General features: G+C 41.0%; 1 protein-coding gene across 1 annotated transcript; it reads left to right on the top strand.

Moving 5' to 3' along the window:
- The first annotated feature begins 85 nt into the window (after window positions 1-85).
- Window positions 86-25,767, top strand: RTN4IP1 (reticulon 4 interacting protein 1). The gene is made up of 9 exons (XM_065632027.1): window positions 86-434; window positions 2,943-3,094; window positions 3,914-3,982; window positions 4,192-4,316; window positions 9,693-9,741; window positions 11,291-11,427; window positions 13,609-13,792; window positions 15,147-15,239; window positions 25,634-25,767. The coding sequence occupies exons 1-9, from the start codon at window positions 179-181 to the stop codon at window positions 25,748-25,750; spliced, it is 1,182 nt and encodes a 393-aa protein (XP_065488099.1). The 5' UTR covers window positions 86-178; the 3' UTR covers window positions 25,751-25,767.
- The last annotated feature ends 73 nt before the right edge of the window (window positions 25,768-25,840 follow it).

Raw genomic sequence — 25,840 nt, 5'->3', positions numbered from 1 at the left:
TGCCCCAACACCGAGCAGCACCATTGGCAGGGCGGCCAAGAAAACGGTCGCCCATTGGCCGTGGGTGCCGCCGGGGCGAGGGAGGAGGAGGGCAGGCCGGGGCTGCGGGGCTGAGTGCCGGGGCCAGGGGGCAGCGCCGCGTCCCAGCCCGATCCTGCGCGGCCCGGCTGCCCCAGCCATGCTGTCGCGGGGGGCGGCGGGCGGCAGGGCGCTGCGCGGGGCGGCGCGGGCGGGGGTGCAGCCGCCTCTGCGCGGGCTCCGCGCCTCCCCGCGGGCGCGGTCCGCCATGCCCTCCTGGGTCATAGACCGGTACGGCCGCAACGATGTGCTGCGCTTCACCAGGGACATGGTGTTCCCCACCATAGACTTCCCCAACGAGGTCATCATTAAGGTTCACGCCGCCAGCCTGAACCCCATCGACCTCAGCATGAGAAGTAAGTTGCGCGGCCAGGCTGGGCCGGCGGCAGGGGGCTGTGCTTGAGCTGAGGCTTCCACGTGTCCCTCCCCGGTGTCCGAAATCGCCCAGACGTTGTCGCCGGCCTGTCCCGGTGGGCACCTGGCTCGGCAGTGCCGGAGCCCCAACCCCCAGCCCTGTGGGAAACCGCCTCTCCGAGACGAAGTGCTGGGGAAAGAACGGTGCAAAAAGACATTTCTGAAGACGGGAGTGCGTGTGTTGAGGGGAAAAACTCTGCGTAGGAACAACCCCAGGTTCCAGTATAAGTTGGGGAACGACCTGTTGTAGAGCTGTGTAGGGGAAAGGGACCTGGGGGTCCTGGTGGACAGCAGGATGACCATGAGCCAGCACTGTGCCCTTGTGGCCAAGAAGGCCAATGGCATCCTGGGGTGTATTAGAAGGGGGATGGTTAGTAGGTCGAGAGAGGTTCTGCTTCCCCTCTACTCTGCCCTGGTGAGACCACATCTGGAATATTGTGTCCAGTTCTGGGCCCCTCAGTTCCAGAAGGACAGGGAACTGCTGGAGAGAGTCCAGCGCAGGGCCACAAAGATGATGAAGGGAGTGGAGCATCTCCCTTATGAGGAAAGGCTGAGGGAGCTGGGGCTCTTTAGCTTGGAGAAGAGGAGACTGAGGGGTGACCTCATCAATGTTTATAAATATATAAAGGGTGAGTGTCACGAGGATGGAGCCAGGCTCTTCTCGGTGACAACCAATGATAGGACAAGGGGCAGTGGGTACAAACTGGAACGCAGGAGGTTCCACTTAAATTTGAGAAGAAACTTCTCCACAGTGAGGGTGACAGAACACTGGAACAGGCTGCCCAGGGAGGTTGTGGAGTCTCCTTCTCTGGAGACATTCAAAACTCACCTGGACGCCTTCCTGTGTAACCTGATCTAGCTATTCCTGCTCTGGCAGGGGGATTGGACTAGATGATCTTTCGGGGTCCCTTCCAATCCCTCACATTCTGTGATTCTGTGAATAGATAATTGCTGTTCTTCACAGGCTTGCAGCTCACAAGCCAGCTTCCTTCTGTCACTAGCATCACCATGGTGGGGTTTGTTTCATGGCCTTCTCCCCGTCCCCACCATCTGGGTGCTGGTGTTCGCTTGTCAAGAGACTGGTCCTTCCAAGGAGCAGCATTCCCCCGAGAGGTGCTGGGTTTTCCCATCTCTTTGAGGTGAACGGGGCTGAAGGTCAGTTACAGGCTGCCCTGGGAAGTGGTGGAGTCACCATCCCTGGAGGTGTTTAAAAGACATTTAGACAAGGTTTTTAGGGACGTGGTTTAGTGCTAGAGTTAGGTTATGGTTGGACGCAATGATCCTGAGGGTGTCTTCCAACCAAAATGATTCTATGATTCCACCTCAAATGAGGCACATGTGAGCTAATCCAGACCACGTTCGTGTTCATGTGCTTTCTTCCTGAACTGGTATCCGAGTACCTGCTGTCATCTGGCCCAGGAAATCTGCATCTTTGACTGACTTGAGTCTTTGTATTTGACACATTTTATCAGACTTTTTTTTTCTTTCCTTAGTTTCGAGGAATGAAACACAGGAAGGAAGTTGTGGTAGTAGAAGACCTTATGCTTCATGTTGAGAAGTGACCTTACCTATCAAATCAGATGTAGTAGCACATGCAGAGTTACCTGCAGGAAGCCTACTGACAGAGCTGTAGTTTGTGTTCTGGGTCTCTAATAAATTATTTTTTAAAAAAATATTTGTATATAATTGTAGGTTTGATTATGGAACTTTTGCTATCTCAAGATTCCAGCTGAACGACCCAGTTGAACTGTGGGGCTGCTACTGGTATTTTGAGTTGATATGGAAGTATTTCGAAGAAACTACATTTTCATTGTGCTTTCAGGATGCCTGTTTTTGTGGGGTTTTTTTGTTTGTTTTTGTTTTTGTTTTTTTCAGTATAAAAACACTTTCTAGAAAAATAGGGCACCCAGGCAGACTTCTCCAAACGCTTGAAAGGCCATATATGCCCGAATGTAGACTTTTTTGGGCTGGGCAGAGTTATTAGATGGGTAATTTGCAGCATTTAGCTTTTGGTTATTCAATAGAAGTTCAGGTTAATCATCTTAGGATGTGTGCCTTAATAGTTTTTATGATTATTTCATGTTGCTTTGTTTACAGTACTTAATCTGAAAAGGCAAGTTTCCATTTTGGAAGTTCTTTTGGATTCCTACCTACATGATGCTGTTGGAAAATGGAGTGTTTCTAGCAGACTTCTTAGAATTTCTGACAGTGTTATCACATACTAAATATTTTTATAATGGAGAACCATTTCATGGACAGATAAACCAGAACTGAGATTTGCTCTTTATTTGTAAAATCTGTGAAAGTATAAAATATTGCTGTTTTTTTGCATGCTGAAGTTACAACAGAAGTGAGGCACATTAGGTAAAGACAGTGCTTTCTAACTGGAATTGTACAGTTAATAAATGAAACCCCTGTCAGTATGTCGTAATTAATTTCATGTTTTGCAGGTGGTTATGGTGCAACTGCATTAAATATGAAGCGGGATCCCCTGAAACTCAAAAGTGCGGACACTGAATTTCCACTAACACTTGGACGAGATGTCTCTGGTGTTATTATGGAATGTGGACTGAGTGTGTCTTATTTCAAACCTGGAGATGAGGTGACACCACCATTCTCTTTTTCGTTTTTGTTTTGTTTTTTTTTTTTCTACAGTGCATAGTTAAAATATACTATGAGATGATCAGCTTTCATTTTCCTTTGAAGAAAATTATTTTTTTAATGTTTTTGCACTCTCTTAGAGGATTATCTGGCAGTAAATCCCTAGAATGCTTTCTTCCCTACCTTTTTTTCTCTGAAAAACTTGCTCTTTCCCAGACTTGCTTCTGCAAGTGGATTTCCCTTCTGGTTTTCAGTTTTTGGTTGATTTCAGTGGTAGCAATAGAGGAATTTACCTATTTATAAGTGCACACTCAAGATGCTCCTTCATGTTTGACCAAAGATAGAATTCTAACAGGAAGAGATTAATCATGTGCATGTTTTATTTGGTTTTCTTGAGTAACTTAGAATAGTAACTCTGGCATTACCCAAGAAACACTTCATGAGTGCTCACATAAATCCTGGTATTGTTTGCTTTCCCCTTTACCTGTCGCTTTCACATTTCAGCAGTTTTAGTATAGCAAATTCTGATTCCTCTCCTCTAATTTGAGCTATGCTGGCATGGAATTGTTTGCGTTTTTTGAAAAGTTATGTCTTATACACAGTATGGTACAATTTATTTACATAGCTCTGCAGTACTTCATTTAGTCAGTCCTGTGATGCTTTTTGTGTAAAGAGTAAGCTATACTGGTTTCTGATAAGCAATAGTGGAGACATTCTGCAAATTGGAAAAAATATTTATTTAGTGAAGAAAACTTTTCTATGAAGGTACAAGCATGTGCGAAGTCACAAAAACTGATAGTTGTTTTCTGTTTGGTTTTAGGTGTGGGCAGCAATTCCTCCATGGAAACAGGGCACTCTGTCAGAGTTTGTGGTAGCCAGTGGAAATGAGGTAAACCTCCAGAACTGTGGCTAAAAGACAAAAAATGGTGTCTAGGTAACTTTTATTTCTTAGTGGTCGGATTGATTTAGACTCCAGCTAGTTACAAAGATAGTTGAAAACATGGAATGCACAATCTGCAATTCAGTAAAGCTTGTTTAAATATTTCAGTGTCACGAAGGATCTGCTGTGTGACTCAGGTACGATTGATTTTATTTCAGGTGTCTTTTAAGCCCAAATGTCTCAGTCACGTAGAAGCTGCCTCCTTACCGTATGTAGGTCTCACAGCCTGGTCTGCAGTGAACCAAGTTGGAGGACTGAACCGAAGTAATTGCAGTGGGAAAAGGTAAGTAATTAGTTCTGGTGCTAACACTTTAGAGTTGCATTTTCTTACTAATTAGCCGCTTCTAAGACATGTCCCACAGTGATGAAGGCTATTATACCACAACGCTCACAAGGACCAGCTGGCCTGAAGATGCTGGATTCAGTCTACACAACTGCTGAGAGAGAGGGAGACTCAGACAAGGACCTTAACTGAAGTGTACCCAGTTGCTTGCTTCCTCTATATAGTGACTATACAGAGGTAGTCTACTGTATATCATTGTATAGGACTATAGAGAGAATTCAAGGGTGGTATCTGTAGGAATTTGTAGGGACTTTGCCTTTCTGCCTGCTAGGACAGCTAGCCAAATATAATATTCTCTCAGTTGTTTTGCAACTTGCAAAAAGCCCTCTTAACCACAGAGATGTGGTTCACTGCATGCACGGGCCATTTGAAACAGACTGGTTTTCCAGCTTTTTAGAAAGAAATGAGCAGGTGCCTGGGTCTTGTTTGACCTGTAGGCCAGAACTTTGATGAGGTCAGGAATGCACAAGAGAAGAATGTGTAAGATGAGCAGCCAAATCAAATAGAAAAATTGGCTTTGTTTATCAGCCTGTTAATCTGACAATGGCAGATGGAGGACAGAAGAGGAAAAATGCATTGAAAGATTAGAGCAGATAACCATTTTTCTCCCAATAATTGAAATTTGCGGTTATTTTGGCCTTTGGATATTTGCGTAAATAGATAGCAAAATCTTCAGAATTGGAAGAAGGGTAAAAGTAAAAATACTGAAATTGAAAAATAATCATTAAAATTACTCTGCTGCACCAAAAATTTAGGTCATAAAGTAATTACTGCGCCGTAGGAGTCTAGATGCCTGACCTCCTCTTATCTTGTGTGTAACTGTAGTAATGCAACACATTGCAAAGGACACTAGGTTTAGTTAAATTCTTCATCCGCATTGTTAGAAGATAATTGAGCAAGTTGTTGTTTGTATGTCACAGTAAATTTCATCATGAATATATTCAATAATTGTTTGTTCTAAAGATAAACAATGTTTTGAGAAAATGAAATTGCAAAATTTAAAGCAGTTTCAAAGAGACATCAGTATTAACTTCCAGCTAGTGGTAAAATTCTAGATACAGTGCTGTCCTTTTTATTTTTCAGTATTTAGTCTTCTTTTATTATCTCAACTGTCACATGTAAATAGAATTGACCTAAAGATATTTTGATAGGCTAGCCTTGTTTAAAGTATCTTTCCAGTCTTCAGGCAAGTGTTTAGATTGTTAGAAATGAAATTCGAACTGCATTTATATAATGTCTTCACATTTAAGATTTACTTTTATGTTCCCAATAAATAATTACTCTGTCAAGCAAAAAAAATTTATTGTACTTACAAAATTATAATGTTTCCCATCTAGTAGTTTTGAGTTGTAAAAATGGCAGATAATGACTTAGGTGATGGTAGTTTTATTCCACTGAAATTGTTTTTGTAGGAAAATACATAAGATGCACGAAGGGGTTGTGCAAAAGTATATTCCATGAGCTTCATATTACTCTCTCAAGGCACTAATTTAACAAGACAAGAATTTATGTAATGTTTCTTAATTTCTTGAAATAATTTAATATGTTTGGTAAGAAGGTATCTACTTACGTGATTTTATGTTGGTCTCTTTGTCTCCTGTAGGTGTATGTAAATAGCTATGTAGAAGGGTGTATATACACACAAGAGTGTGTCTTACTTTGAAAGAGCATCTGTATGCCTTGATGAAAGCTACTTCACTAATACTTTATTGCAGTGTTAACACATCTTAGAAACAGCGAGATTTTTCTATTGGTGTGTATTATTCTCTTTGCCTCTTTAAGGTGGAAGGGTGGGCTAACCAGAAATACGTGCCAACAGTCCAATGTCTGACTGTTATGTTGATGTGACAGGAGTATCTGCTGTATCTGCACACACTTTCACAAGTTTTGTTTTTACAAGTTACCTGAAGTGTGCTCTCAAATTGTTCATTTGTGATGTCTCCTGCTTCACTACAACTCTAGTTGTTTCTCCAGAACTTTTATCCTATATCACTGCAATTTATGTCAATATTCTTGCATAAGCTAGAAGTGAATGTTCTTGTTATCCAAAACGTTCAGAGTAAGTCTGTTGTTTTGAAGTTTTCTGTGGATAATACCTGGAGAGCTTCCCATATGTGCCAGTGTCCTGTTTCAGTAGAAAGGGGATATGCTTCTTCAGCAATAGCTGTTAAATATCTTGTTTGCTGTATTCACAAAAAGCATGATAAAACCAAACTTCACAACTGGAGAAACTCTTGAAAACTTTCACATTAAGTAAAGGTCTTTTATATAAATGCAGAGGGAATATTTTATACATTTAAGGGTTTCGGGAGAGAGATACTGGATTCTGCTGCTACAAGCTATTAAATGCACACTCGTGGCTTATATTGTTACAATGATAATTTGAATTATATAATACCCCAAGACAATAATTTTTCAAAGTCTTTGTGTTATTTCATCATTTTATGATGGAACAGCCTGGAACAGGCTGCCCAGGGAGGTTGTGGAGTCTCCTTCTCTGGAAACATTCAAAACCCGCCTGGACGCCTTCCTGTGTAACCTCACATGGGTGTTCCTGCTCCGGCAGGGGGATTGGACTAGATGATCTTTTGAGGTCCCTTCCAATCCCTAACATTCTGTGATTCTGTGAGAAGTATGAAGTGAGTGTAGGTTGTAAAACTTATTGATAGGGTAAATGCTTCTTGATACAAAAATAAATCTCTTAGGGACATTTTATTGGCATAATCAAATGGAATTTGATTTTATATAGATATAAAATAGATATATTTATTCAATAAATGTATATATATTTGATTTGGCATGTAGCTGAATCACTGAAAATTGTTAGTTGTTTATAATCTGGACAAAATGCTAGTTCTTGATCTGTACACCCACTCGCCACCCCTCTGCCCTGTGACTTTCGCGGAGGGAGTCACAGCTGAAACAAATCCTGGCTCCTCAGATGCTGGTTTCTGATGCCATATTTCTGAGCAGGGCCCAGGGAGAAAAGGCTAAACCTAAATCCTACGGTGTGATCATCTGGAGAGATCTGCTGACCCCAGTTATTTGAACAGCTAGAGCCTCGTATGGGGCTTGGTGAATTATGTGCCTCTGTCAGAAGGGAGCAGAGCCTGGGCTATGAACGTTTATTTTGTTCTTTAGAGAATCAATTCTCTTGGATCTCTGTTCAGGTCAAATAATTCATTGGTTTGTTCCCTCGTTGTGCACACGCTTACATATTATTTACTCCAGAGCTCATCTTTGCAGTGAAACAGGTAGTGTCTCTGTTATTTTTGATCCTGTGTTTTCCTGAGGCAGTGCAAACAAAACTGGGCCTGTTTTGGCACTTTCCACCATCTGTGATCCTTCAGTACTGTCCTAACAGGTCCTGCACCTTTGAACGCTTCCCCACTTGTGTTGTGCCAAACAACATGTCTTGCTGTCCCCAGTGCTGTTAAAATGCTGATCTGCGGAGCTGCGGCACATGGATCTCTTGAGCAGACATCATTTGTCTCTGAAGCGAACAGCTTTCTTAAAATCACGATGTATGAGAGAGTTTTAATAATTAGAAGGTTTGGTAAAAAGTAGCCCATGTAACATAGGAACAAACCAAATCTGGACCTTATTTCTACCTGAAGAATCTCAAGGGCTTTTATTGAAGAGGAAAATAAATAAAAGTCCTAACCAAGCAGCTCCCCAAAACTGACAATGTTACCTAAATCTTTGAGCAAAATGTACATTTTAAAATGACAGCTTTCTCCAAAATCTGAAGTGGAAGAAATGCCCTTTAAGCAAGGAGTAAAATTGGAAAGGCAGTTTGACAAGGTTTCTTTGAAAGGATTTAACTGTGACTGTCCTTTGTAAGGATAGAGATGGGCTTATCCCCATGTCTTGAGTGTAGCATTCCTGAGTCTTTTCAAGTATAATAAAATCTAAATATGAACGTTGCTTCAGGCGTCTGTCGTTAGAAGTGTGATTCTGAGGATAAGTGCTTTTTGGCAGATTTAAAGGCTGCAGGCATTGTGGTTTCAGATTCCTAATCTGAATTTTGCAGCTCGGATCAGTGAAATAGGAGGGAACAGAATCTGATCAGTTACAAAAGAGGAAGCATTTTAAAATGGATACTGTAACCAAAGCCAAGTCTCTTAGGTTACTTCAAAGAATTTTTGTAAACTGAGACTCCAGATTGTGTAGTCCAGTTTTGCACTGTAAAAGCCAATTTCCTTCAACATCCAGCACAGTGAGATTTTAAAAAACAGGAACATCACCAGCTTCTGAAGATACTCAGATTTTTCTGGCAAACAGAAGTTCTGAGAAACATCATGTTCCCCAGTCCCGTGCCAAGATTTTGTCTTGGATCTTCCTTTTGTCCTAGAATTAGCAAAAGTGTCCAAAGTACAAACAGTGTTTGTAGCTTCAGTGGCAAGGCTTTCTTACTAATTCCCTTTCTGAAGTTTAGTTATTTAATAAAATATCTGGATGAAATTTTTGAGCAGTGATTAGGCTGCTAGCAGTAAGGGTCTCACACTACTAAACTTGTATTCATTTTTATGAAATTTAGGGTAGTGAGTTCAGTCAAAATGAATTCTCACTTGCTAATAATCTGGTAATATACTCTTTCATTTTTTTGCTTGTGTGCCAGTTCCCACAATCTGGAATTTACATGGTCTTGTTGACTTATACTGAACTAGAAAAATTTGACTGCCTTTTTTCTAAGGAAAAAGGCAGATATCTTAATTTAACAGAACTTAGACTTGTTTATGGTGAGGCTACTTCATTGTATTTTTGTCTTTCTTCTAGATAAATATTATGCAATATGAGAAAATTACGTTCCCTATATTCTGAAGGTCTCAGTCTCCCTAAATAATGTGATCCTAAACCACTTTTTCTCTTAGATAATACCAATTTTTGTAAAATCTTGGTGAACCAAATTTTTTTTCCTTAGGAGATACGACAGCAGAGTCTGGGAGACAGAAGGACTCTAGACCGATTTGATCCCAAACAAAGCGATTATATTGGGTAAAGCTGAGGACAGTGACAGGGGTTTTGTGTGCTAAATGTTGCTGCCTGACAGCTCCACTGCCTGGATTTAGTGGAAAGCACATGTCAGGAGGTCTCTTTGTGTTGAGATAATGCTCTTGGCACAGGAAACGCGATCAGCAAGGTTAAGTCACATTACTGGCTATCTGAAGAGTTAACCACTAAGTAAATGGAATGACAAATACGATCTTCTGCTTAAAATAATTTGGTATTAGATACGTATAAGAAGCATTAGAACACGTAGTGACTATAGAATTTATTTAAAGAACTATAATATGTTTTAATTTTCTCTTACAGAGTATTAATATTAGGAGCTTCAGGAGGAGTTGGTACGTTTGCTGTACAGGTAATATAAACCAGCATGACCAGGATGCATCTTCAAAGTATTCAATATGAAAAAAAAAATTAACAAGGGAATTGAGGGAAGGAATAGTGAAATAGCAAGCTACCGATCGATCTGCATGATCAATCTGGTTGGTGTTTCTAAAAGTGAGATATTTTCAGATTTATTGCTTTCCATTCATTATGTTGTGTAAGTTTAAAGAAGGAAGCAAAGACTTTCAAAGAAAGGAGTTGTGAGTGTAGGTAGTGAAAGATTACATTTCACAGTTCGGGTGCAGGAAATCTCTAACTGGTGTAACTTGAAAGATGTAGCCTGTTTTCTTTATCTTTCAGTCAGCTCTGCTCCATAAATACGAAAAGAACTTGGTGTATGAGTAGAAAAACTGATGGAGAATGTATCATCCACCATAACCGCTGCAGGTGGTCAAATGATATGAGAGGCATCGGGATTGTCTGTGCAGTGAATGTAAAGCACAGTGGCTTCGATTAGCTTTCCCTCACTGTCTTTGCCCTGCTGTCCTTTTGTCTGTCTTCATTCCAGCAGCTCTAAACTTTGGAGAGTCAACACACTGTTTTATTGATCCATTAATTGTGGAACATCCTCGTTTCATGCTCTCATTTAATTTGGGGATTTTGGTTCTAAATGCTTTGGTTCAGCATTTCATGCTGAAACATCTTTCTCTTGAGAATATGAAAAATATAGAAGTTGGGTGATTGTGTCGCTGCGTTCCGTGTTACTAGACCATAAACACAGTGGTTTTGAAGAGGCTTACAGGAGAATTTTTAGTGGTGTGCTGTTTGCCTGATCCGTGATAAATCAGGTGGCTGAATTAGATCCGCATTGAAGGCTGACCAGCCACTGACTAGTTCTGATTTCTACCTGATTAATCCCGAGTAAACTACGTGAATTAATCCAGAATAAACGTAAAAAAGATTATTGTGAATGAAAAATGGGATTACAAAAGAGGTAAATAACTAGCAAAAATCCTTTACTTTGCTATAGTTTTTGGAGTAGAAGATAACCTGACATCTTCCCTGTGGTACATCAGAGATGACTGCCTTCTTTTCATGAATATTTAAGCTATTTACAGTGAGGTAGATGTATGAAATATTTAATGAGCAGGTAGGAATATAAAATATTTTAATTTTAAATACTTAAAATATTTAATGGTTGATCTGGTGACAGTTTTGTAGGTGGGTAACTTGGACAGTACCTCTTGGTATACATTCAGCTGACAGATTCAGATGGCAAACTATTTTATTTGAGGCCTTATTTATCCTGAGACTTGGTATCTGTAAGTAGCATTAAAAAAACCCACCTGCGTTCCTCCATACCAACTCCTCCCTCCCCAAAACCTCCTTAAATACTGATAAATTCTAACCCTTTGTCTGTGGGATGTGTGACAAGTTACACTGTGTTGGAGCACAGTCTCCCCGCTTCTTAGTAAAGGTGGTCATTTATTATGTGAATATGAGACTTTGGCTTTTTAAGTTGTTCTCGATGTTTCACTAAATTCTAAACTTTGAACTTTTTTTTATGTGGTTGTTTTTAGCTAGTGAAGGCCTGGGGTGCTCATGTGACAGCAGTTTGTTCTCACGATGCCAGCGGACTGTTGAAAAAGCTTGGAGCCGATGATGTGATTGATTACAAATCTGGAAATCTGGAAGAGCAACTTAAATCATTACCCTTGTACGTGTTTGTGTCGCTTAATACTAAGATGAAGGAGTTGGCGTCAGACCTTCTGCTTTCTGATTGCTTGACACCAGTCTACCAGAACTCCCTCTTTTTTTTTTTTTTCCCCCCATTTCTAAAGCGTTATAAAGCAAATTTATCCCAGCCCTTTTTGAATGCAATTTGCCAAGTGAATATCCCAAGCACGGATTCCATTGTAAGACTAAGCCAGTTAATTGGGCTTGTGGAGGCAACTCACTTTCACATGCTTCTCTTCAATGGCTGTGATTTGAACAGTTTTGTCAGCTTCCATCCAAGGATCTTGGAGGATTTACAAAGCATGACTAAATTAAAATAAATCTCAGAAATCCTTTGTGAGGTTAGTAAATAGTAAAATTGATCTTCTAAAGGGAAGAACTCTGTCACAAAGCAATTAAGTGACTTGCCTGAAGGTCTTTAGCCACTGTGTGGCTCAACTGGGAGTAAATTTCTCTTCTGTAACATTGAGTACTGCTGCCTCTGATAAACAATCACACTTATCTTGTCACAGCAGTTATGTTTAAACTAGCTTGGAGGTTTTCTCTAGAACTGAAGGTTTTGTTGTTTTTTTTCTTTTATAATCTTTCCATCTGTTTAAACTTGGTCTACTGTGACTTGTATTTGAATATGGTATTTACACAGCTCTTTTTAGCTAGATTTGAGTTAACTTTCTGTGAGGGGAAATAGAAGCCGTTTAATCTATGAAAGAATCTTCCTGATAAGTGTGCTAAGAAGGCGTGTGCCCTTTAACTACGGTGTGATTGTCAGCAGGCCTGAGATTGACAGTGAGGGTGCCAGCAATGTCTGTATGGGCAGGATGTGCAGCAACTGACTTAGCCATTTGCAAGCAGTGCTAAATTTGCCTTTGTGCAGTTCAACATCTGAAATGCCAAACACCCATTCCTGCAAGTGACCCTTTTTAGGAGCTCTCAATAACACTGTCTTAGGGTGCAGTTTTATGGGATAACTAAGCCGATCAGCCAGGTATGCTAAGAGAGATGGTCCTTCTTCCCTTCCCTTTTCAGTTGTACTGACTCTTCAGACCCCATAGCAAGCTAGTTTTTCCTGGGCAATTAGTTTTATTTATTTTAATTTCTCTTGTTGGCAGCTACCTGTTAGAGTGACTGAACTTTAACATGAAATCACATCCTTGGAAGACAGGCAGGAAAGCTGTGTCTTTCCAGAGAGAAGAACTTTTCTATTTCATTTCAATAAAAGTATTTTCTCTCTTATTTGTAGGTTATTTAGTTTAGTTCTATGTGTGTATACATATCTATTGCAATCTGGAGATTTCTGGAAATTTACAGATGGAAATGAGAACGAGCTGTGCCTCTTAACATAGTAGGTGCATAGCTCCCTGTTGCCCTATTCAGGCTTTACAGGCTCACATGCTGGGTTAATGAGAAGGAACGCTGACACCGTGGCTTGTTGCCAGAGGGTGCACATGCCCATTCCACGGGGAGAAGGTTTTAGACCCTTTTTGCTGTTAGAGTCTATGTCAGATAGGTAGATTAGAAGAAAAGAACCGTGAGTGAAGGTAAAATGGTCCCAAAACAAATAGGGAGGTCAAAAAATACCTTTGGAAGTGAAGCTGTGGATCGGGTCACAGAAAAGATGTGAGGAAGTAAAGATTAGTAGGGTAATTCGTTTATGTAACTTTGGACCCTGGAACTGACTTGCACGTGACTACAGTGTGTACAGGAGATGTTCCTAAGCAGGGTGTGAATCCAGACTAGTTTTTACACGCACATAGCATATTGTTCAGTGCTAGGACCAGGCCTCAAGGCTGTTCCAGTGGTCTCAGTGGGAGGGCTGAAGAGATAGAGCTCTAGAGGGCATTAAGCAAGTGGAGAATGTAGTTGTGCCTCTAAGAGTCTGCCTTCTGGAGTTTAAGAGCAGTTTAAGTTGCCTAAATAGCCCATGTCTGCTGTGCAGTGAATGGGCAATAACTTGTAAATTTAGCTCCCATTGTACAGTAAAGCTGGGGTTTAGCTGAAGTCTTGGGATTTTCTTGCCACTGTCTTGCAGGCAGTTATTTTAATGCATTGCAGTGATATATAAAAATATAAACTACAACAAATTTCTGATATGAATTAGTCTAATTATGATGAAATTATTTTCTCCATATCATGATTTTAAACCTGTTCTTTGTGTCTGCAGATTTGATTTCATCCTAGATAATGTCGGTGGATCCACTGAGAAGTGGGCTCTAGATCTCCTGAAGAAATGGTCGGGAGCAACATATGTTACCTTAGTGACACCTTTCCTGATCAATATGGACAAACTTGGAGTGGCTGATGGCATGTTACGAACAGGAGTCACTGTTGGTTCCAAAACTGTAAAGGTATTTGACAAAATTCTATATACTGTAATATTATGTAGTACTCTAGTGGCTTCCTTTGTGGCTTGTGTGCTAGTCATGTGGTTAATCTGTCTTATTTTCCTCATATATCATTAAGTATACTTCAGATGCATTTTTATTCTTTCCTTCTTTGTTGCACTGAAAAAAAAAATGTGTTGAGATGGTGCTGATTGGTGTATGTGGTAGTTTGGGGTGCTTTGAAGTTTTGGCTTCTTACTGTGCTTTTCATTGTGACCTTCTCCATAAGCCTCCCTGGTGAGTCCTGCTGACAGCCCGTGTTTCATGGTAAACAAGCGCAGATCCCTTCCTTACTGAAGTGAGGGTAATTTTGCTATTTGCTTTAGGCTGGTCAGACTTTCTCTCAAAACATTGTTCCATGACTGACTCTCTTCATCCTATTCCAGCACCAGAGATTAATAAAAGTGGTTGAGGGTGGCTAGAAAGTCTTTCATCTCTTTCATGTTCATGTGTCCAGATGGTGATACTGATTTTTCTAGTTTTCATTAGTGGACCTTAAAATGTTCAGCCAGTGGCCCGATCAGTGAGGCTTTTTAGAACTTTTTCTTCTGTCAATGTGTGTACTTGCTCTCCAAATGAATACTTTTCAAGCAGTTGCCATGGTATTCCTGTGATGGCATGGTTGAATGAGATTCTAAGGCCTGCACCAATACTTGCAAAGGAAAGCTCCAAAACAAAATGAAAGGGCTGGGAAGAAATCATGTAATATTATTTCTCAGTGCGCACATTTCCATGATGAGGAGCATTGTATGCCATGTATTAAAAATCATCTGTCTTTGGCAGATGAAGGCTCTTATTCCTATAATGACTTACTTAGAGGAGGTGTTCTTCACTTCTGCCTGTGAGGTCTTCCCAAAATGCTTTTCATATGAGCTGCCATCTGTCATTGGACAGTGATGACTTTGCCAGATGTGATGGTGGAAAATTTAATCACTGACACTGAGGTGGAAGGTTCTAAGTGTCATATTGCTGGGTTTATTTCACCCTCTTTGCGGATGTGTATGAACATATAGCACCATTTCTCTTGTACGTAACAAATAATGCTTTTCCTAGCTGCAGAGACAAGGTGGTTGTTTTTCTCAACTAGCTGACTTGTGCAATTGGACACAAAATTCACCCTGATCCTATTGTGGTAATACAACATCCCTGTCTGTACATTTAATCCACATGCTTAGATGACATTTTCTTTTCAGACACTGGCCTATAATTTCTGTGTCTTTTTCTTAAGTTACTTCTCTAGTGCATCTGTCATTAATTTTAGTTCCCATTTCAGTTTCGTCTCATGATTTTCCTAATGTATTTCTGATGTTTCTTACAGCATCTCTTTAAAGGAGTCCATTATCGATGGGCATTTTTTATGCCAAGTGGCCCAAGTTTGGATCAAATAGCAGAACTAGTTAATTCTGGAAAGGTATGTCAATAATGGTTATTTGGCTCTTTGTGCCTTTCAGCTCTTATAAGGGTTCTGCTTTGACTCACAAATGGTGTATTTCACAATTAGGGAGTAAAATGTTACGAGAGTCACAGTGAGGAAAACTAGTTAAGAATTTACTTGCTCCGGTTTCTAGCTTCTGCCTATTGCATGGAATTTAGGAGTTCATAATCCTTAAGACTGTCCTACCTTTTTCCTCTCTATGCTACCCTTACTTTAAAAAAAGCAAACCTTACTAAGTTATGATGTAAGAATGTGCAGCGATTGTTTGTTTTTGCCAGTGGGAATCATTTGGCATGAACACTGGTGCTGCAAATGGAATGTTTTAAGAGGCCTCACTTGGTTCATTTGGTCAGAATGAACATGACTGTGTGTATCTGCATACGCAAAACTGCCTAGTCCTGCCCATAATGTCTACAGAACTAGAATATCCAGGTTATTGCAGGTCATAGATTATCTGCATTGGCAGAGTGGTGACAAGAATCTTATGTTTCATTATTTTAGTGCTTCGGAGTATAATGTTTGTGCTAATTCAGCATAGTGACTTGCAATACTGTGAGTGTTCATAAGCTTTTGAGGAATCTCTTACTGGACTTGCGGGAAAGGTATGAAGTGGCAGAGAGATTACTGCTTTTCTGATCTTTTCAGGTTCATGAGCTTGTTACAAAATGTGTGTCAGTGTGAGCGGTCAGTTGCCTGTTTATGGGACTGTGTGGTACCGTAGGTCCTGGCAGTGTCCTCTTTTGGAGAATTTCATGTTGGCAAAATTCTCAGAGTAGAGAATACGGGCAGTTGCTGTTAATCTTTTTATCTGGTACCTAAGCGGAGGCGGAAGCAGAGTCTGCCCTGACAGCTGGTAATTCTAATATGCAAACTGTCAGGCCACCTTGTGCTCAAAACTTGTGCATATTAGAAAAAAAATATCTCTCTCAAAGTTTGAGTGTTGATCTCCTTTTTCGCTATACATTATGTTTCAGAGTTTGGAGAAGAGTAACTAAATTGTTGTTGTACTTAAGGCCTGATTGCTTCTATTTGCCACCTCAGTGCTGCTGCTGAGAATAAAAATCTTCCTGAATTGAGCCACGCCTGTTCCCCTGTTGTGACCAGTGTGCTGCTGACACAGCCAGTGGAAAGTCAGTGTTTCCTAAAAAGTCTACTCGTAAACAGAGGCTGCAGCAGCAAATAAGCTGTGGTGAAGCATGTTCCTGGCTACAGCTTTGCACCGCTCTGCTTTGCATTGTGCCCAGTGCTGTAGGTGTTATGCCATGTCCGAGAAAGAAACGCTGGAAGATACTCCTCATCCTGTGACTGCATCCAGTCGCACTACTAAATGATAATTAACTGAGAAACAGAAATGCCCTTGTCTTCGTTCTTACCATTAGTCCTGATTCTTAGACAGTTATTGTTTTGTGTTCTGCTCCTACCTTGTATGCAAAACAAATGCAGAATTTGCCCATAAAAGCCTCTTGGGAAACACCTGTTTATGCAATAGAGATAGGGCTTAATCGGTGTTCTCTGCCTAATAATCTGGACAGGTGAACTGTAATGCCATGTAAAATGTACGCCATACATATATAAGTGTCCTGATGTACTTTTTGTTGTAAGATGATTGTGAGGACAAAGATGTTTGCTTGGTCTTTTATCGTCTGTCTGCAAAAACAGGTTGTAATGTCAGACTGTTTATCTGCACAGTCATTATTCTAGCAGTATTTTACTCTGTTTTGTAAAATGTTGTAGACACCCATGCTATCATCAGTATAAGACCCAGATGTGTTCCATTTAGACAGATGTTAAGAGTAAGACTATGACCTTTATTGTCTAGACACAAGAGTTCTCTTGAATGGACAGATCATCCATTCAGAAGAGTAGGTATTTGGAAAAAAGGCAGGAGAGAATTGCTGGAGGAAGTGTACCATAATTTCCCATAACTAAATGAAAATAAATAAGAAATAAGTAATAATAAAAAACCTGAACAAACAAAAACAAACAAAACCACCACCACCAAAAACTCAGAACAAACATGAACAACACAAAGCAATAAATGTAGCAAGAAGACTTGGGGAAGCCAGCAAAGGGAGCTCATGTTGTTGAACTTAGTTTTGAGTGAACACAGTTTTGAGTAATGCAGGTGTAGTTATTTTGAAATTTCAGTGAATTGTCTTTTCTGTTGCACACATCTTAATTTTTAAATTGTATGAAGTGTGAATAGGAGAGCAACTGGAGAGCTCCTAGAAATGAGAGGCTTTTTCAGGAAAGTATTAATCATGAGGGGGGATTTAAAGGAAGGAAATTAAGAAGAGCTGATGGTTAAAAGAGATGATATTACAGTAGGTGAAGCTTTGAGGAGCATACCCCTGAAGCAGTTACAGATCATATTGATTTGTCAGTGTTTTTTCTTTTAGTCCTTTTGCACCAACACAGATTTTTAATTCTGATGGGTTCATTATCTTCCTTTGCGAAAGCAAAAGTGTTCTCAATCCTTTAGTGGATGAAGAATAAGCAAAAAGGGTATTTTGCTTAAAGATACTTGGTTTTCACATGGATGATCTTTGCAGGAAGGAATAGAGATTTGCAAAATGTCAGCTGGTGAGTTCTTTTAACAGCATTTTTAATGGGAAGAAGAAGAATAGTAGTGCAGCTGGTGGTACAAGAAAGGAGAGTAATTTTCCTTTTGCAATTTACATGCACATCAGCTCAGTTCTGGGGATTATAAAACCATTTTCTGTTTATGAGCTGTTTTCTCTGCCTTGCAGCTGAACATCTTGCAAAGAGACTATTGTTGAGACTGAGGGGCTGGGAGGCTACTGCAACAGTAGTGGGCATGGAGAAAATCAAGTATTTCCTTGTCAAATTTTAGAGATACTGGCTACTTTCTGTACTGCTGGAAAGTCCCTGTTGTGGGTTGAACTTTGCCACTTAATTACGAGCCAGTAAGGACTGGCTTAACGCGAGCTCCACCACATCAGTTGATGAAGCACGTGTCCAAAGCTGGGGATCTCTTTCCATGGCAGGACGTTCCTGGTGAATGATCATCTAAAGACAAGTGAGATCAACAGCACCGTTAGTTCAGGACACAGATTTGCTGGCAGGCTGTTTGCTGAGGCATCGGCACTGGGCTCTGCTGCCAGCGTCACCGCTGAAAGGCTTGTTAGAAATTAGTTGGATGTATTTGTGGTCTGTGTTGTGGATTTACCGTTGACAGTCTTGGGTTTTGCTACTTGCTTAACTTTTTCCTCCTTTCTAAGGATGTGCTGCTTAGTCCTTGGTGAAAATGTACCAAACTCATATAACTATGTAAGTTTGTAGAAAGCCTCTAACTTATAACCCAGTTTTTACTTTGCCTTTTATAAAGCCTGGTGGAAGAAGGCGGGCTCAAAAGACTCCTTAGTGTAGTAAGGGGGAGCACTAAGAATGTTGTATATTCCTGCTGGACCATGATAGGATGTGGGTCAACCTGCAGCCCTACAGAAATTATAAATTCTCATTTTAATTCAGTACCTTTTAAATGCAGTGCAGGTGTGTGAGTGTGCAGTATTTCTGGTGGCTTCATACTCTTTCCTTCAGAGCAGAGCTGCATCAGATGGGCTTGAGAATTGGTTTTGCAGAAGAAAGGGTAAAGGACAAGTAGAGTCTGATCATGACATGAATAGGTCATTCTCTGTGGTGTTTGCTTTCTAGATAAATGTTACAGCACAGGCACACATAAGAGAAAAGCAATTGCATGCTTTTATTAATGTAATTTGTGGGTAGTGTTGATTATACATTTTGCTGAAGGCACTGGATGCTTTGGCCTTAGCACCTGCTGTTGTGGTTTGGAGGACAGGATGCTGACTGTTCTCTGGCCTCGCCGCTGTGTTCCTGTGCGATGCTGTACAAATCACATAACCTTTTGTGACCATAATTTCTTTATCTACTAATGAGGGCTAATGCCCTTTATCCACTCTTGGTCATCTGCTCTTAGATACCCTGTTAAAATGTGGAATTCAGTTGTTTTCTATTGCTAGTCTTGGTTATTCAGGAAATAAACACACATGGATATGGTAATCCACTTTGACATTACTTGGTTTTTCAGTTGTTTGGATGGCCATGATTTCAGATGGTTTACATTCCTCCTGCAAGCAGAGGTTATCGCAGCTTCTTGACTCTGTCCTAACCTGTGCGTACTGATTTGCTTCCAGTTCATCTTGTTATAGTTCTGCAAGTAGCTTTTCCCTTGGCTCTTGTTGCACAATTGTTGCAGATTTCTCTCATCTGTATGAATATCAAACAGCTAATGTAACATATTGAGTCCTTGAACGTTCTCCAAATCTGTCATCTCTAAATGTGGCCTTCTCTGCAGTAATTCCAGTCTTTGTCTTTATGGCTGTGCTAAGGCATCTTGAGGTACCTGAGGTGACATGCCCTTGGGTTGTGCTGGATTTACTCTCCCTGTGTGAAAAAGGACACCAGGGTAGCAATTCTGTACTTAAATGTCTAAACTGACTAGAGATCAGTTCTTCTTCCCGCTCTCTTTAGTCACTCACACTTGTTCTGATGACCATCTTTCTCCATGCTAAACCGCAAAGCTTGCACTTTAAAAAATCTGGTGTTTTCTTGTTGCAGTGCTTCTGCTTGCCAGGTTGCTTGGCAAGAGCCCAGAGATGTTGATCAAGGAGAGGTTGCCAAAAGCTCTGTTCAGTCCTTTCTCTTCCAAAAGGAAACTCTATCCGAATTTTGTCACAGCCACCAAAAACACCACTGTGATTTTTATTAAAACACATCTGCTCCTCTTCCTGCAGAACATGGTAGCTTGTTTATGCTCTTTATGAGAGTGTTGTGTGATTACATCCTAAAATGTCTGTGGAGAAGACTAATGGAAATTTTCCATACTGTGGAGAGAGATAGGGTTTGGATATGTAAGTTCACATAAACCACAATGAGGTGTGGAACACCTCTCCTGTGAGGACAGGCTGAGGGAGGTGGGGTTGTTCAGCCTGGAGAAGAGAAGGCTCTGGGGAGACCTTATTGTGACCTTTCGGTACTTAAAAGAAAGATGGGGACAGACTTTTTAGCAGGGCCTGTAGCGATAGGACAAGGGGTCATGGTTTTAAACTGAAAGAAGGGAGATTCATGCTAGACAGGAGGAAGAAATTTTTTACAATGAGGGTGGTGAAACAGTGGTACAGGTTGCCCAGAAAGGTGGTAGATGCTCCATCCCTGGAGACGTTCAAGGCCAGGCTGGATGGGGCTCTGAGCAAGCTGAGCTAGTTGAAGATGTTCCTGCTTATTGCAGGGGGGTTGGACTAGATGACTTTTGAAGGTCCCTTCCAACCCAAGCTGTTCCATGATTCTATGATTTGTTCTGTCTTAATTACATGGTAGCATTGCCCCAGATTGATTGAATTACTAGCATAAATAGCAGGCCAACTACCACGAATGTGACTGCTAGGGGATTCCAGAAAAGAGAGTTAATAGTTTTTCAGTATAGTTCAGTAGGTAACTAAACCCAGGATCTTACTCACTTCTACTGATAGAAGCTTGGGCTGGGCTGGCACACACTACAATTCTGGGCTTGTTCCAATTTCCTACTGCTCTTGTGTTCTGTAGAAGCTGTTCTGCCAGGGCTAAGTAATGAACTAGAGATTTTTTTAAGCTTCTTCTACACTCCAAACCATACTCAGATAGCCTGCTTAATTTAGATTTATCTTATAGCATTTTAATAATTGTAGATGATACTTATGAGTTGCTGTAGGCTGCTGTTAGAGGCTTTATATGAAAGAATGTACCTTGGCTTGGAAAACAGAAAAAACCCCTGGTAATACAGTTGTTCGTAAGATGACACATGCCTTCCATTCCCATGTCTTAACCACTACACCACCATTTTATGGGTGTATGACACTGGATCATTGGATCATTTTTCTTTCTGTTAGGTATTTGGGAGAGAATTATCATGTACCCGCTACCCTTTAATGTGCTTTTGGATGGAAATGCATATTTTCTGAAACTCAAGTTGGTAAAAAGCATAGTATTGTGTAGTTGCAAAGCTACCCATGCAACATGCAACCAGAGCCAGCTGTTCCAGAAGATAAGAACTTTAATCTTTTTCTTCTGTGAGGACTGACCCTAGAACCTAATGTTGGCAAGCAATAGCAAGCTCAGTGTGCATTGCTGTGTGCCATTTTAAGGGGAAGGAAGGATGAAGAAAGGGGTGGGACTGAGACCCAAAGAACATTGAACTTGAGTACAGTAGAGAAGGAGATGCTCAGCTAAAAGGAAGAAATGACAGAAACAGTAGTGTCCCAAACCAACATTTTCCTTGAGATGACAATAAAGTACTGAATGGATAACTAAATGTGTAGTTACAGGACAGGGACTGTTCTTTGTAATGATTTCTGTTCAAGTCTCTTGTTGACATTAAAGGGAGACTCAGTCAAGGCCAAAGGGGAGTATCAAGCTCTGCATTTGTGCTCATATACCACATTTGGACATGGTGGTAATTTTGGGAGGAAGGCAGCCTTTATCTTCTAACTCAGCTAGCCAAAATGGCAAGCAGATCTTTTCCTTTGTGGCGAGCCGTTGAGAGGATTTTGAGGTCTGATGGAGCACATCACAGCTCTCATTCTGTGCACGTGCAAGTATCTTTTCCAAAGTGTGTACACGAGCCGTGAGGCACTCTGCAAAGCAAGCCTGCCCTGCAGGTTTGACACAGCCATCCTTTACAAACCCGGGGGAGAGCCCAATGCATTGTCATTGCCCTTGGATGAGAGCACTTGTTTTCTTTTCTGCTTTGAGCTGGGCTTGCTCTGAGGGCCTCCCAGGTTCAGTTTGTCCCTCCTCTGAGAATTCCGAGGCTCTGGCTCTCCCTCCAGTGGTGGGAAGCAGCTCCACACTCACTTGTTGGTAATATGAGGGTTAAAGCCATCTTCATTCCCTTCATGTTTTCTTACTTGTCCCCTCTGGATAGGTTCAGACTGTGTCCTTGCTACCACAGAAATGGGGACCTCCAAGGGCGGACGTGAATTTGCCATGAGCAGGAGCACGTTTCTGCAGACCAGTGAACTCCTGCCAGGGCCTGTTCGCTGCCCGCTGCGTTCAGGGCTGGGTTGTTTGGGGTATCACTTCTGTGCTCTGTGTAGGATAGCCTTAATCAGCATCAGCAATTACTCTTTTTCATTTTTCCAAACACGTGAGTTCATTTCAAGAGACCTGAGGTTCATTTCTATAGTATGTCCTGCATTGGAGAGAATGAAGAGGAAGAAAATACCTTTCAGGCCCCGTCTGTTTTCAGATAAACATTTCAATGCGGGTCTGTTAATCCTTTCTCTCCCAGACTTTAGTTTAATCCCTTTTCCCTGAACAAATAGGTGTCTCCTGGCAAGGAACTGATGTGTGGCTGTAAATAGGCAGTGTTTTTATTATCCGGTTAATCTCCATTTATTATCACACATTCAACAAACAGCAGACGCTCCCCTACTTGTTTGTCTGCTCACAGGAAGAAATTTTATCTTAGTCAGTGGATTATGGTAAAGGCTGAGTGAATCACTGTGCCGCAACACGGTCAGCCCTTTCAGGGTTATTCAAACAATGGGACTGACCAGCCAGCCAGATAAAATATTTAATGCTCTACATTGTCAGGATCATCAATTCAGTATTCATGTCTCTCTATAGCACAGCCTAAAGCCGGCATTTAAATGGCGCAAGAGGTTACATCAATGTAGCAGATGGGCTTTGAGTATGTGGTGGCTGCAATACACACGGTGTTTTGAACTGTGAGGCTGAATTCAGGGTTCCTCTGAATCCCTGTGTCACCACTTTTGAAATGTGATGCTTTGAACTTTATCTAATCGGCTGAGGACATAACATACTTTGTTCTGTCAGGGTTATAAACTGCAGCCAACCATAAATGAACTGCAGGTAGCAGAACGCTGAAGTGTCTTGTTCATTTTTTTTCCTCAGTGGCTGCAAGTGTCTGAAATTAACTTCTGCCTTTCCCAGGCATCCCTTGTGCTTCCCATCCCTTGCGCTGCTTCACTGCTTTCTTCCCCAAATACCTTTTCCCCTCCTCCCAGCCTCTTGGCCTGCGAGGGTCAGCTGTGTCCATGCTCCAGCAGGCTGAGTTTCTGTATTCTTTTTTTTTTTCTTAACTGAAGCACAGTTTTGTACATAACTGCTATTAACAATAAGTACTTGTACAAGTGCTGCACTTGTGCTTGTCTCAAAAGGTTACTGAATTGTTTTCTTTCCCCAAGCTTCTGCTATGAAAACAAGGGTTTGTCTTCCCCAAAACAGTCGCTAGTGATCAGCAGCACGTTCCTCTTGCTGATAGTCACAGAAGCTACAGTTCACTCAGATGCTGAGTTTACCCCAAACCATGGTCTCATTCAGTGTGGTTTTGCTGCCCTGGGTCCACGCCCCTGAATTTGTTGATGCCCAAGACAACAAATCCATTTGATGCTGGGTGTTGGCCAAACATGCTTTTGTCTTGAACTCTGTTATTCATGTACCACATTACTTTCCCAGTTGAGCAGCAGAAAGTGTTACACGGTACCTTTCTGGCTGCTCTGCTACAGGTCTGTCTGTGGAGATTGTCCTGGCAGAACAAGGGGAAGAAATTACCCAGCCTTGTACCCTGCAGCATGACAAGTTTGAGGCACTTAGTGAATATATTTATTTGCACAGTTGCTTTCATAGTGATTTGGCTGCTAAGTCTGACTTTTTCTTTGGAGGGGTTCACGCATTCCCATTTTTCTGCCATGTAAAGCTTCACGCTACTGCTAAGCTTGCCTTAACAAAATGAAAAGGAAAATCAAGTGACAAGATTAGAAGATACTGTGGTGTAATAGTTTGATTATTTATGTCTTGGATTACTGCTATATAAGCAAAACCAGTAGTTACTTCAGTGCAGTGAATGGACTTCAAAGTAAGGCACTGTGTATGAATAAAGAGAAAATTAAGGTGAGAAAAGGACCTATGTGAGCACAGACAACTACCAGATTGCATTTGTTGTGCTGTTGGGGAGGGTGCTGGGTGGTCAGTGCTGCTGCTTGGAGAACGCGCGCATACCCAAACCTTTCCTTGGTAGGTGCTGCACGTTCACCTTCTAAGCAGCGTGTCTGAGTACGTAGCCCTTGCCTTCTGGTGAAAAGCAAGCAAGCTTTTTGAAAGACAGCACTGACACTGGCAAATTGTCTCCTTATTGCTGTTGTATTCCTTCTCTATTTAGCAAGATGTGCATCCTACCAGGAAAGGGCAGTTGCCAGTTCTGGAGTATTCAATAAGACAGTGTGCACGCTAGTAGCTGTGAGGGGAAAGCCTGAAGGTATTTTTTCACTGATAAAAGTAACAAGGATCTTTTTCTAGCACAGTAAATAGGGTGTTTGTTGGTTCAGATCTTCAAAAACTCGCTGCAGACTCATCTATGCCTCATGTCTTCCTCTGATCAGAAGACTAGGATCAGTTCATCAATGCAAGAACATGCATTGAGCTGGTGTTAGGAAATCCAAGAGACCAACCTCAGGGTAGGTTTGGAAGGATGTGTAGGAAGTACTTTTGTACACACGTTTTAGTTTGACTCAAAACTTGATGATAGGAAAAGTGTCTTCCAGCAGTGGCAAGTATTTTTCAGAAGCAGCTGGGATTTCTTCTGCCTCTGTCAGTAAACTGTGACATCTAAAGTAAATATTTGTAGGGTTTTTGAGCTCCTTAGTTAATAATGGGGACAGTGAATAGAGTGGTTTTACCTTCATTATTAGAAATGAAGTCTAAAACAATCCAGAAGGCTACTCTACAAAATTAATGCCGAAGTAGCAGTCAGTGCAAGCTGGGCTTAATGATGTATGCCTATTGAATACACAGGGGCTGAGTTTTCAAGTGTATCTAAATGATTCAGCAACAAAGGTTTGTGGACTTTTTTTTTTTTGTACTTCATTTGTGGCCAAGTCTTTTAAAGGTACTGAGGCATGTAGTGATGCAGATAGGCACTAGATTCATAGGTATCTTTAAAACATCTCACCTTTTGAAAATTCTTAACAAGAAAAGCAGTAGAGAAATCTGAGAAAAAAAATGTTCTTCCTTTTCTCACTGTATCATTGTGGACAACTGTGGTGTAAGTTTTTAAAAGGACTTAGAAGTTCAAGCCTTGCATGGTGACTGTATTGTTAAGAGTCCCAGGTGAAGGCTCTTAACTGTGCTAGTAGAGATGTTTCAAAATGTGGGCAAAGAGCAGCAGAAAGCCTTCTCCTGGATGCAGAGGGGTCTCAGAGAAAAGACTACATCACTGGGCAACTTCTGCCCTAAATACTGTAAAGAAACCTCACCTCTTTCTTTATGGAGTTTTGAAATGTGAAGGTGATACATTATTCCTAATATAGTGACACTTTTTCTTTATTCTGTAGATTCAACCAGTTATTGATCAAGTCTTCTCTTTTTCTGAAGTTCCAAAGGCCTTTCTGAAGTTGGAAGGAGGACATGCACGTGGAAAAACAGTGATTGATGTAATTAGTAAAAAATAAAATTTCTCTAATAATTACTCTGCCCACAGTCAATCCTTTACTGGTAAATTATGCCTGAACATGAATTGGTACGTAGCAACTGTTTTTTCT

This window comes from Caloenas nicobarica, chromosome 3 (genome assembly GCF_036013445.1).
Source record: "Caloenas nicobarica isolate bCalNic1 chromosome 3, bCalNic1.hap1, whole genome shotgun sequence".
NCBI lineage: Eukaryota > Metazoa > Chordata > Aves > Columbiformes > Columbidae > Caloenas > Caloenas nicobarica.
Note: the sequence above shows the minus strand (reverse complement) of the source record. Positions and strands in the feature narration are given on the sequence as shown.